General features: G+C 51.5%; 2 protein-coding genes across 2 annotated transcripts in view; one reads left to right on the top strand and one right to left on the bottom strand.

The window, feature by feature from the left end:
• The first annotated feature begins 5403 nt into the window (after positions 1 to 5403).
• On the top strand, positions 5404 to 10421 carry FUZ (fuzzy planar cell polarity protein). The gene is made up of 11 exons (XM_082863123.1): positions 5404 to 5677; positions 5937 to 6058; positions 6337 to 6421; positions 6643 to 6711; positions 6933 to 7037; positions 7861 to 8058; positions 8205 to 8300; positions 8647 to 8753; positions 8847 to 8911; positions 8991 to 9065; positions 10147 to 10421. Exons 1-11 carry the CDS (start codon positions 5567 to 5569, stop codon positions 10371 to 10373), a joined length of 1260 nt encoding a protein of 419 aa, XP_082719249.1. The 5' UTR covers positions 5404 to 5566; the 3' UTR covers positions 10374 to 10421.
• Positions 10422 to 10722: 301 nt separating this feature from the next.
• The window catches only part of AP2A1 (adaptor related protein complex 2 subunit alpha 1), a 36259-nt gene continuing 35070 nt past the window's right edge, over positions 10723 to 11911 (bottom strand). The window contains exons 20-23 of the mRNA XM_082862432.1: positions 11774 to 11890; positions 11611 to 11680; positions 11247 to 11381; positions 10723 to 10856 (exon numbers count right to left, since the gene is read on the bottom strand). Of these exons, the coding sequence (XP_082718558.1) occupies positions 10779 to 10856; positions 11247 to 11381; positions 11611 to 11680; positions 11774 to 11890 (400 nt within the window). The 3' untranslated portion in view covers positions 10723 to 10778. The remainder of the gene's footprint in view (positions 10857 to 11246; positions 11382 to 11610; positions 11681 to 11773; positions 11891 to 11911) is intronic.

The following is an 11911-nucleotide window of genomic DNA, read 5'->3' as shown; positions in this document are numbered from 1 at the left end:
TAGAACATAAATACGTTCCAGGTGGATTAAAAATGTAAATATAACAAATGAAAGCATAACCCTGTGTAATCCTGAAGACTGGAAAAAGATTTTCTTATCATTACAGCAAAGCCGGAGAACGTAAAATATTGAACTGTTTGCATAAGACTCCATGAACCAAGTTGAAAACGATACTGTAAACTGGGAAAGTCATTGTAACTACATAAATACATGTTACTAATCAATAAAAACTAAGGAAAATAGAAATACTTGATTTTTTTAATGGGGAAGAAAACTAAGCAGGCTTTTCTCACACGCAAAAAATATTAAAAATAGCAAATATCTGAAAGCCGCTCATCTTCACCAATTAAAAAGTGCTAACAGAGAGTCCAATGACATAGCATTTTACCTTTGTAATGTTAATTAAAGTTGGAAATAATAAGTCCATTGGGGTGGGAGGGTTTGGGTGAAATGAGCCAGCTCAGAGGTGATCTAGTGGGGGTGGAAACCAAAACGACTTGCTCCAATGCAGTTTGTCAATATATTTCAAGGTAAAAGAGTGCATTGCTTTGCACTCAGCAGTATCACCATTTTGTCACATGTACTTTATCGATCCCTTTTTTCTTTTTTCTTTGATGAACCCTTTTAAAGCAAATCCCAACATATCATTTTACTTCTACATTCTTGACAGGCATCTCTAAAAAGATGGAAATTTTTGCACATAACCACTATGCCATTAACACCCCTAACAAAATTGTGTTATTTCTTGGTATCATTGAACATTTAAATCCATAATCAAATTTTCCCAATTCTCTCAAAATGCCTTTTTACAATTGTTTTATTTGTATCAAGATCCAAACAATGACCAAACACGTATTTAGATGGCTTAAATTTCTTTTAATCTAAAGCAGCTCCTTTCTTTTTTATGCTAGTGTAATTAAATTTTTAAAAATTATAAGGAAGATAAAAGTAAGTTGGAGAAAGGCAAAATGATAAATAGGTAAGGAGATTAAAATGGTACCTAAAATTCCCTCCTAACCATAAGGAAACTTTTCTTTAGATAAGATGAATGCGTGATTGGCTCCATTAACTGATTTTTAACCATTTCCATTAATGTATTACAAACGATAAGTTAAACAATGAGATATTTTAGCCTGGACTTCAGCTTCTGGCATTATGATACATTAGGTGATATGACATTGTTTTTGTGACATTGGTGGATTCATAAGAGGTATGGGTAGTCTTCAAGTATCTTCCCTCCCCCACAGAGGAAACAAATTTAAAAAAAGATGCAGTTGGAATCGAACTTCCTGCCCCAGATGGGACTGCACTGGCATTACCAAGAGCCTGAAGCCAGCTGTGATTTGTAAAACTTCAGTGTAGTTCCCCAGCTAAGCAAGAGCCGTCCAGGGCAGCTGATCTAGTTCCAGGATAGTAACACTCCTGACAACCTGCAGAAGTAGAAGTGAATCCTCCCTAGAGGACTCTGATCAATATCACAAAGACCACCAGCACAGAAGTAAAGATTGAAATCAGAGTCCACAGAAACAACAGTTAACAGATGAAGGTCCCCCACCTCCAGGTACTGGAATTGTCAGGTTCATAATGAACCACAATATGCAAAATAATAGGATAAATAAAGGACATTAAGTTGTCTCCTGCTGTGTAACAAATTACCCCAAATTTAGTGGATTGAAACAACAACATTGTTACTTCGCAGTTTCTGTAGATCAGGAATCCAGGCATGGCTTAGCTGGGTCCCCTGCTTCAGAGACTATAATCAAAGTGTCAGCCAGGGCTGTAATCACCTCGAGGCACAACTAGAAAGGATCTTCTCTCATACTCATTCTTGTCATCGTTACCAGGGTTCAGTTCTTCACAGGCTATTGGCCAGAGGTTCCATGTGTCACCCACCAGGGTCCTTGGACTCTTTTTTTTAAATAATTTTTAAAACTTTATTTTATTTTTAGCTGCATTGGGTCTTCATTGCTGTGCGCTGGCTTTCTCTAGTTGCGGCGAGCAGGGGCTACTCTTCGTTTCGGTGCGCGGGCTTCTCATTGCGGTGGCTTCTCTTGTGGAGCACAGGCTCTCGGCGTGCGGTCTTCAGTAATTGTAGCACATGGGCTTAGTAGTTGTGGCTCATGGGTTCTAGAGTGCAGGCTCAGTAGTTGTGGCACACGGGCTTAGTTGCTCCGCGGCATGTGGGATCTTCCCGGACCAGGGCTCGAACCCATGTCCCCTGCACTGGCAGGCAGATTCTTAACCACTGCGCCACCAGGGAAGCCCCCTTGGACTCTTTAATCAATAAAAATTGATAAAAGGCCAGACAAGAAATTCAGGCAAGCCTTTATTGGGACTCTTGCTGCAGCAGGAGGGAGCGAAAACAAGAAAGAGGTGCCCTTGTTTGCTCCGTGAAGGGGAGCAAGCCGGTTCCTTAAATGGGGTGAGGGGAGAAACAGTTTTTCGGTAGGAAGTACTTCAGGCAGTAGGAAAATTTTAAATTAACCTGCAAAGATTATCTGAGAGACAAGAAGGAAGAGGGAGAGCAACATGAGTCATAAACATTTACGTAATTACAAATAAATATTGCCTGCATAAAATAAGAGATATATTCAACGAGGGCATAAAAAAAGTAAAACTAAAATGCTGACAACACTAGTTGGTTAGTCTGGGAGGGAGCTTAACGGAGTTAAGGTGTTATATTCTCTTTGTATTATTTGAGAGAGGGTTTAAGATCTTTAACTTTTTGCTGAATTAGATGTGTAAGGTAAAGTTTCAAGGATAACCAATAAAAATAAAAGAGAATTCGTGTATAACTTTGAAACCAGAAGAAAGAGAAAATAATGAACTGAGGAAACAAACAAACAAAAAATCCAGTAACAGATAAGAATGGAGGAAAAAAGCGTTGAAAAGGCAGAACAAGAAATATAAAAATAAAACAATAGAAATAAATCTAAATATATCAGTAGAAAATAAATATAAGTGGACTAAAGAAAAAATTCATAGAACTACAGGGAGAAATTGATATTTTAGTTCATTTGTTATTTTATGCAGCTTTTCCTCTAGTTTAATGTAATTTAATGTGCAGGGTAAATGTCTTAATATTTCTTATCAACTACTAGAAATCAAATCCAGAGTGCAGACAAAACATGTTTAAAAGAAACAAATGTGGGCTTCCCTGGTGGCACAGTGGTTAAGAATCTGCCTGCCAATGCAGCGGACACAGGTTCCATTCCTGGTTCGGGAAGATCCCACATGCCGCGGAGTAGCTAAGCCCATGCACCACAACTACTGAGCCTTAGCTCTAGAGCCTGCCAGCCACAATTACTGAGCCCACGTGCCACAACTACTGAAGCCTGCGTGCCTAGAGCCCGTGCTCCGCAACAGAGAAGCCACAACGAGAAGCCTGCGCACTGCAACGAGGAGTAGCCCCCGCTCACCGCAACTAGAGAAAGCCCGCGCACAGCAACGAAGACCCAACACAGCCAAAAATAAATAAATAAATTTTTAAAAATAAATAAAAAATAAAAGAAACAATTTTTTTAATATTGCTATATATTTTGTAAATATATTTGGATAAATGAGGGCAACTGTTCTCACAAAAGAGAAAAGATCTAGAAAATCATAATTCAAAAAGTCATGTGCCACAATGTTCATTGCAGCACTATTTACAATAGACAGAACATGTAAGCAACCTAAGTGTCCATCGACAGATGAATGGATAAAGAAGATGTGGCACATTTATACAATGGACTATTACTCAGCCATAAAAAGAAACGAAATTGAGTTATTTGCAGTGAGGTGGATGGACTGTCATACAGAGTGAAGTCAGAAAGAGAAAAACAAATACGGTATGCTAACACATACATATGGAATCTAAATGGTTCTGTTGAACCTAGGGGCAGGACAGGAATAAAGACACAGACGTAGAGAATGGATTTGAGGTCGCGGGGAGGGGGAAGGGTAAGCTGGGACAAAGTGACAGAGTAACATTGATATATATACACTACCAAATGTAAAATAGCTAGTGGGAAGCAGCTGCATAGTACAGCGAGATCAGCTCGGTGCTTTGCGACCACCTAGAGGGGTGGGATAAGGAGGGTGGGAGGGAGGCGCAAGAGGGAGGGGATATGGGGATGTAGCTATGCATGTAGCTGATTCACTTCGTTATACAGCAGAAACTAACACAACATTGTAAAGCAATTATACTCCAATAAAGATGTTAAAAAAAGAGAGAGAGAGAAAATCTAGCTGACTAAATTGATAACTTAATGAAGATTTACTTCATCACTTTAAACACACAGAGGTGAGAACCTAACGCATGTCAGCATAGGATAGGCTAAATCTATTTTGTTACATCTATAATATAGGTTAGAATAGGACATTCAAAAAAGACGAAGTGGGGTTTCCCTGGTGGCGCAGTGGTTGAGAGTCCGCCTGCCGATGCAGGGGAGACGGGTTCGTACTCCGGTCCGGGAAGATCCCACATGCCGCGGAGCGGCTGGGCCTGTGACCCATGGCCGCTGAGCCTGCGCGTCCGGAGCCTGCGCGTCCGGAGCCTGTGCTCCGCAACGGGAGAGGCCACAACAGTGAGAGGCCCGAGTACAGCAAAAAAAAAAAAAAGACGAATTGCATTTATACGGTTTCATGAGAAAAAGAAAGTTTGAAAACAACATTAACACAGTAACCATATTTGTGAAAACGTGAATATTCTGTGTTAAACTGTAAAGATTTTATTTTAGGGAAAGGATTTTAGGAGGAGTATTTTCACATTCTGCACAATACACTATCATGTGTAAATTCATTACAAATAATATTATTTTCCGATTCTGGAAAATAAAGGATTTCATCTTTCTTTTTCTAACAGCAAAAACAACCATGCCATTTGTGGGTTACTAGGCAACGCTCGCCGGACCAAACCATCCTCGAGGGTGAGGGGGGAGATTTTGCTCTAAGGAAGTGCTCGGGATTCGTCATGCGGCCATCTTTGAGAGGGGCACAGCTGTTTCTAGCCTTGGAAGAGAACGAGGCCTGAATGGTGGTTGCTAGGCAACGCCTAGGCACTGTCGCCATCGTTCAGTATGGCATAGTGCTGCCACTACAAAACGGAAAGCTAAGCCAAGGTTGCTAGGCAACGCCTCGGCACCGTCGCCATCTTTGAGTGTGGCACGGCTCTTTGTCAATTTAGAATGTGAAACGTATTAGTTTACGTGATGGTTACTAGGCAACGCTTTGGCGCAGTCCCTACCTTCGAGTCGGGCTCTTCATTCTCTTAAATAGAGTCAAACCGCTCCAAGGAGCGACTAGGAAGCTTCGCAAATAAAGTTAGCCGCCATCTTTGTTAGGGGTATTGTGACTTCCGGCTGGGGCGGAAGAGAGCGTAACGGGGCTTGGGGGAGGTGCTGGAATAGGAGTTGATGGGGGTTTGAGTTGGATGAAGAAGGCGGGAATCCAGTCCTCTTCCAGTTAGCTCCCCATCTCGCCCTCTGTCGGCTTCGGACCGCAGCCTGACTTCGTGTGACTACCGGCATGCTCCAAGGCGGGCATTGACTGTCCCCACGGAGGGACTGGGAAGCGGGGGTTCCAAATGGGGGAGGAGGGGACCGAAGGCACCGTACATCTGCTGTGCCTCGCGGCATCCAGCGGGGTCCCTCTGTTTTGCAGGAGCAGCCGCGGCGGCGCCCCCGCCCGCCAACAGGTGGGGCCCCGGACGCCTGGATCTCCGAAATGGAAGGGGTTTAGATGCTTGGACTCTGGGTCTTCAAGGGAGTAGGGGCTGGGGAAGTTTCAGAATTGAGTTTGGAGGGTCGAGGGTGCAATTGACCAGTGATCCTGGTTCCCCGAAGAGGAGGGGCCAGGAGATCTAGAGAGAGGAGGGGGTTGGGGACCTGAGTCATTGGTTCCAATAGAGGACGGGATTTGGGGGCTCCTGTCTAAAATCCCCAATCTTTCCCCAGCTCCCATTCTCTGTCATCGGCTCCCTCAATGGAGTCCATATGTTTGGGCAGAATCTCGAGGTGCAGCTGAGCTCTGCGAAGACGGAGGACACAACCGTGGTGTGGAAGAGCTTCCATGACAGGTCTCCAAGGGTAGCTTGGGGGCAGGGCCAGGGTGATAGCCCCTGTTGAAGACGACCCTGAGGCCATCCAGCTCTCCAACGCCAGCTGTTTACCTGGCTGTGGGATCTTTGACAAGTCAGTTACCCTCTCTGATCCCTGAGTTTCTCTGAATGAAAAGCAGGTTGTGCTCGGGCATGGATGTAGCTGGCATCCGGGATCAAGGGCAGACCCTACTCTCCTCGCTGCCTTGTTTCCTTGGCCTGGACTCATTCTTCCTTCTCACCTTCCTTTCTCACAGCATCACCCTCATTGTTCTGTCATCTGAGGAGGGCACCTCGGAGCTGAGGCTGGAGAGACTACTCCAGATGGTGTTTGGGGCCATGGTGAGACTCCCCAGCCCTCTTTTCCAATCCCAGGAATCTGAACTCTCAGCATCCCTCTCCCTCAGGACCCAGGAATCCTAGAACTCAGTCCCTCCTGCCTCGGACTAAGGAGTCCAGATCCCCAGTTTCCTCCTCCTGCAGACACAGGAGTCTGAGTCCCAGCCCCTCCTGTCTTATAACCAGTTATCCAGGTCCCCTGCTCTCCTATATGGTTCTTCTAGGTTCTTCTTGTGGGACTTGAAGAGCTGACCAATATCCGCAATGTAGAGAGACTGAAGAAGGAGCTGAGGGTGAGGCTGCAGGACGTGAGGATGGGAAGTTAGGATACCTGGTTACTGATATTTGGGAACTACAGTTCCCAGAAGCCCCCGGGGCAGCCTGACCCAGTGGGTTCAGGGGGCAGCTTGGTTGTCTGACACCCCTCAGCAAGGCCCAGTAGGGCCAGTTTTCTGAGGAGGAGGCAGCAGATCTGGGTACCACCTGGGTCCTAAGCTTCATTTCCCTCTGCTAGGCCAGTTACCGCCTCATCGACAGCTTCCTTGGGGACTCAGAGCTCATCGGGGACCTGACCCAGTGTGTGGACTGTGTGGTTCCTCCAGAGGGGTCCCTGCTGCAGGTATTGGGAATGCCTTGTAAAGTCTTAAAACTGTCCCTCTGGCCCTGGCTCAGTCCCCATCCTCTTACCCTTGGACAATTGCCTCAACCTCTTCCTATCCTTTTGGCTTCTAGTCCAACCCCCGCCTTGACCCCGGAAGGATCTTTCTACACCGAGAGCTGCCCCTGCCCCTCCCCTGGTCACAGCCCGCCCGTGGCTTTCCATCACCCCCAGGACAAGGTCTCAGCCCCTCAGCCTGGTGTTGAGGACCTGAGGAATCTGACGCCTGCCAGCCTGCTCGCCCTAATCTCTACTAACTCCGCAGTCCACCCTCTCCCAGCTGCCTCATGAGTCTCACAAATCCCCACAGCTTCCCAGCTTCCCTGCCCTGGCACATCCTGTTCCTTCTACCTAGGAGATCTCTATCTCCCCTTCCTTAAATATTGCTCTGGATTCATCTGGCATGACTTGCCTCCCAGCATTGTGACTCTCGGCAGGTGACTTGACCTCTCTGAGCTTCAGTAGGTTGTAGATTGCGCCTACCTGGCCTATAATACAACGCGATAAACCGTAGCTGCTGCTGTTACAAGTATTAGCTTCTGTAGGACGTGTCAGGCTATGTAGCAATCACCCTACCTGTTTAATTTCGCACTGTGACTTGGGATGGTACCTGCATGTGAAGGTGAAGGAGCTCAGGCCCAGGGAGGGTGGGACACATGAGCATGGCCACCAGGCAAGCTTTGAATTGTATGGCCGTCTCTTCCCACTCCTTACGCACCTGGGAAGTCACTGTCGGCCCTGCTCAGGTCTCCTGAACTGCAGCCGGCCTGCCTCCCTTACCCAGGAAGCCCTTTCTGGGTTCGCCGAGGCTGCGGGCACGGACTTCGTCAGCCTGATCGTGTCGGGCCGGGTGGTGGCAGCGACAGAGAGCTGGTGGCGGCTGGGGATGCCGGAAGCCGTGCTGCTCCCCTGGCTGGTGGGATCCCTGCCGCCGCAGGCCGCTCGCGACTACCCGGTGTACCTGCCTCACGGGAGTCCCACGGTGAGTGAGTGGATGGGGTGGGCAGGGGGAAGGTGGGGGCGGGGAGGAGCGCGCAAGGGGTGGTACCTGGAGGCTGTCTCGAGGAGGCGGGGCTTGCGATGAGAAGGGGAGGAGCTCCGGCCAGCCCACTCTGCGGGCTGCCTCAGGTGCCGCACCGGCTTCTGACCCTGACGCTCCTGCCGGGCTTGGAGCTGTGTCTGCTCTGCGGGCCGCGCCCTCTCCTCAGCCAGCTGGATGCACAGGTGAATCTGGGCTACGTCCCGTTCTTCCCCTATTTCACCCGCTACCCCCGGCCCTTCTCTGAGCACCCTGACCCGCGAGTGCGCTCTTTACGCTTGACTCGCCCTTGGTCCCGCCCCCGCCCCTCGTAGGCCCCGCCCCCTTCGGGCTGTGCTTCAATCACCGTCCCCGCAGCTCGGCCCCCTCTTTCCCTCTTACAGCGTCCTTCCAGGCCTCGCCCCTTTCCCGGTCCCCTCTGCCCTCTGCCCTTGTGATCTCCTCCCCTGCCCTGGCCAAACCGCCTTCTCTTGGTATTCCCTCGACCTCACCCACCGGCCCCGCCTCTCTCGCTGGCCACGCCCCCTGCAGCTTCTGGAGCGCTGGTGGCAGCCACTGCTGGACCCGCTGCGGGCCTGCCTGCCTCTGGGAACCCGAGCGCTGCCCGCGGGCTTCCCCCTGCACACGGACATCCTTGGGTAGGGCTCAGACCGGGGAGTGGGTTGGAGGTGGGGAGTGGGTTGGGGGTCCTCATCTCCTCTTTTCTGGCCGTGACACCTCTTTTCCCACAGGCTGCTGCTCCTCCACCTGGAACTGAAACGTTGCCTCTTCACGGTGGAGCCCTCGGGGGATCAAGGTGACAGAGGAGGGCGGGGCCAGGAGGGGCGTGGGCTGGGGAGGGGCTCTCTGTTACCCTGTCCCTCTTCCCCCTTCAGAACCGTCTTCTGAGCAGCGTCGGCGCCTCTTCCGCTCCTTCTACACCCTGGTCACCGCCACGCACTTTCCACCAGGTCAGCGGCGGGCACAGCGCCCCCTTTGCACAGGCTGGGACACTTGAGTCCCAGCTCTCACAAGCTGATGGTGGGGAAACCGGTAGGAGAAGCCAGCTGCGAAGTGGGCGTGGCTGTCTGTGAGGACTGGGCAGTGCACACTGACAGGAAGGCAAGAGAGGGGCAGGGAGGTCCCAGTCGGTAGGTTTCAGGACCTCCTGGCTAATCCTAATAGCTAACACTGAGGCCTCATGTCCTGCCAAGTGCTTTTCTGTGTACTGACTCACTTCATCCTCATAGGTGAGGGCTATCTCCTGTTACGTCATCATTCCCATATTATGGATGAGGAAACAGGCTCAGCTAATAAGCAGCAGAGCCACGATTCAGCCAGGCAAGCCTGGCTCCCACATCCACACACTCCTGCTCTAGTGCTGCAAGTACACACTTTGCCGATAGTCTTGGGTGCAGTAGGGGTGGTAGATTCCACAGAGCCCAGGTCCGGAAGGAAAAGTTGTCACATATGACCTCTGAGGCTCAGAGAGACAAAGGGGGCTGAGGAGCCAGGCACAGGATGGCGACTGGTGGCCCTGCAGTTGGGGCCACGGCGGTTGCTGCTGCTGCTGTCTGCTCAGAGCCCCACGCATGGGCTGCGGACCTAGAGTGACACTACCACCCCAGCGAAGACCCTGATGAGTGTAACAACATGGTAAAAAGCTCCACCTGGAAGGGGCAGACGACTGTCCCTTCCTAGCTATGCGACTCCACCGCCCAACCTGCTTCCCACCTGTAAGTGGGGCAGGGTCCTTAGAAGGGTTACGGGAGGTCTTCCCTGGAGCCCAGCGCCCGGCACCTGGGAAACATCTCCTGCGTGTTTATGATCTGTATTGCTAAGCAGATTACCTAGGGCTGCACACGCAGTGTACCCACGAAAGTGGGGGACTGAGGCTGGGTGGGAAGAGGGGGAGAAAGTCCGTGATCTTCTCAGGTCCTGACAGCTGTCAGGAGTCCAACTTAGGCCCAGGATGGGGGTGGCCCCCGCAGGTTGGCATCCTAGTTGTCCAGGCCCCACTGGTCACCTCGGCCCTCCCTGTCCTTCCTTCAGAGGCGGGGCAGCCAGAGGAGAAGGCGGAGGAGGTGGTCCATCGGGCGCAGGTACCAAGAGCCTGCTACCTGGTGTCGGGGGCTGAGGAGCCAGGCACAGGATGGCGACTGGTGGCCCTGCAGCTGGGGCCACGGCGGTTGCTGCTGCTGCTGTCTGCTCAGAGCCCCACGCATGGGCTGCGGGACCTAGCTACCCACACTCTGCATGCCCTCACCCCACTCCTCTGACCCCTGGGCATGAGCGCCAGACACAGACAAGGACATGGGGCTGTTAGCGTCTCTCTGTTTATTCGCTCACAATAATACACAGCCCCTGGACAGGGAGGGGGCAGGAGGGGCTACGACAGGGTGGGGTGGGAGGGGAGGACATTCCCACTTCCCTGGCCCCTCTCCCCTCTGTGCTTCGGGGGGGAAAGGGAGGAAGGGGGCTCCCCCTTACCCCCCAGAATGTAAACAGCAGCAGATGAACAAAAATAAAAATACAAAAGGCTGGAGGAAGGTCCTAGGCACCCCCCGACCCCGGGGTCTTCCCTGTCACCAGCGGAGGTCCCCTCGCTGCCCCATCCACCACGGCTGCCTCAGTCCTGGTGGCTGCCCAGTGCCGGCCACATCCCCGGGGGCACAGTCCAGGGCTCAGAACTGCTGGGCCAGCAGCTCACAGAGGTGACGGGAGACGGGCTCCTTACTGGTGCGCAGGGTCAGCCGGTACATCTGGGGGGACAGGGGGACTCAGGGAGGAGGCAGAGAGGATGGAGAGCCCGGAGTGGGGGGTTGGGGGGGAGGGGGATACAGGGCAGATAAATGATGAGAGGAGAGAAAAAGGATCAAGGGATCAGAAAGGTGACAGAAGGGCCAGGGAAGACAGAGGTAAAGTATGAAAGATAAAAAAGAGACCACAAAGGGTGTAAGGGATATGGAGAGATGAAAGTCAGGGAGGGAAAGGGAGAGGAAGACCAGAGGATGGAGACAGGAGGGAGGCAGGAGAGGGAGGAGACAGGGCCACAGAGCAGAGGCATGTGATTCAAAGAACATAGTGAGGCAGGAGGGGGCCGAGTGCAGAGAATGCACACGAAGCGGGGAGCCTCGCAGAACACCACTCACCTGAGCCTGGGCATTGGGCTCCAGCCGGAGCAGACAGCCCACCTGCAGGGCTTTCGTCTGGATGATTCCAGCCCCCACGAAGTTCTCTGGGTTGGGGTCCACATTGTCCAGGAGAGCAGAGCCAAACCCCAGGAGCTGAGGAGGAAGGGGGGGAGCCGTCAGAGGGTGCCCGATCTCTGTTAGCTCCCGGACAGTGGCACACCAGTTCCCCCAAACCCTTTGGAGTGGAAATTGGCCCCACTTTACAGATGGGAAAACAGAAGCTCAGAAGTGGAGCAGCCACTGCTCCCCAAATCCCAGAGTTGGAGAGAGAGGCAGGGCTGGGAAACTAGCCCCGGTGCTTCTCCTGTCTAGCCTGTCTCACCTTGGCCTTAGTGACCTCCGCGTCCATGGGGTGGTTGGCTTTGAAGATTTTCTGCGCCTCCTGTTGGGGCCTAGGGGCCGGGAAAGGTTCAAGTCAGGGATCTGGAAGCCCCAGCCCCGCCCACCCTGAGGGCGGCTTTGGCTCCGTCCCCCGCGCGGCTCACAGGCTCAGCTGCTTCCAACGCTGGAAGAAGTCCTGGGCCGCCATCTCCGTCGGCTGGAAGAACTTGTTGATGGTCACAGGGAGCTTCAGGGTGAGGGATTGGGGGGCGCCCCCGTACCTGGCGGGAGAGGAGGGAGGG

This window comes from Leucopleurus acutus, assembly GCF_964270905.1.
Source record: "Leucopleurus acutus genome assembly, chromosome: 20".
Lineage (NCBI taxonomy): Eukaryota > Metazoa > Chordata > Mammalia > Artiodactyla > Delphinidae > Leucopleurus > Leucopleurus acutus.
This window is presented reverse-complemented; position numbering and strand designations above follow the sequence as displayed.

Excerpts from the sequence above, each read along its gene's own strand:
- FUZ (XM_082863123.1), top strand. The coding sequence starts at position 5,567 with ATGGGGGAGGAGGGGACCGAAGGCACCGTACATCTGCTGTGCCTCGCG. Across the intron at positions 7,038-7,860 it reads CAGAGGGGTCCCTGCTGCAG|GAAGCCCTTTCTGGGTTCGC; the intron begins GTATTGGGAATG and ends TCCCTTACCCAG. Across the intron at positions 8,059-8,204 it reads TGCCTCACGGGAGTCCCACG|GTGCCGCACCGGCTTCTGAC; the intron begins GTGAGTGAGTGG and ends GGGCTGCCTCAG.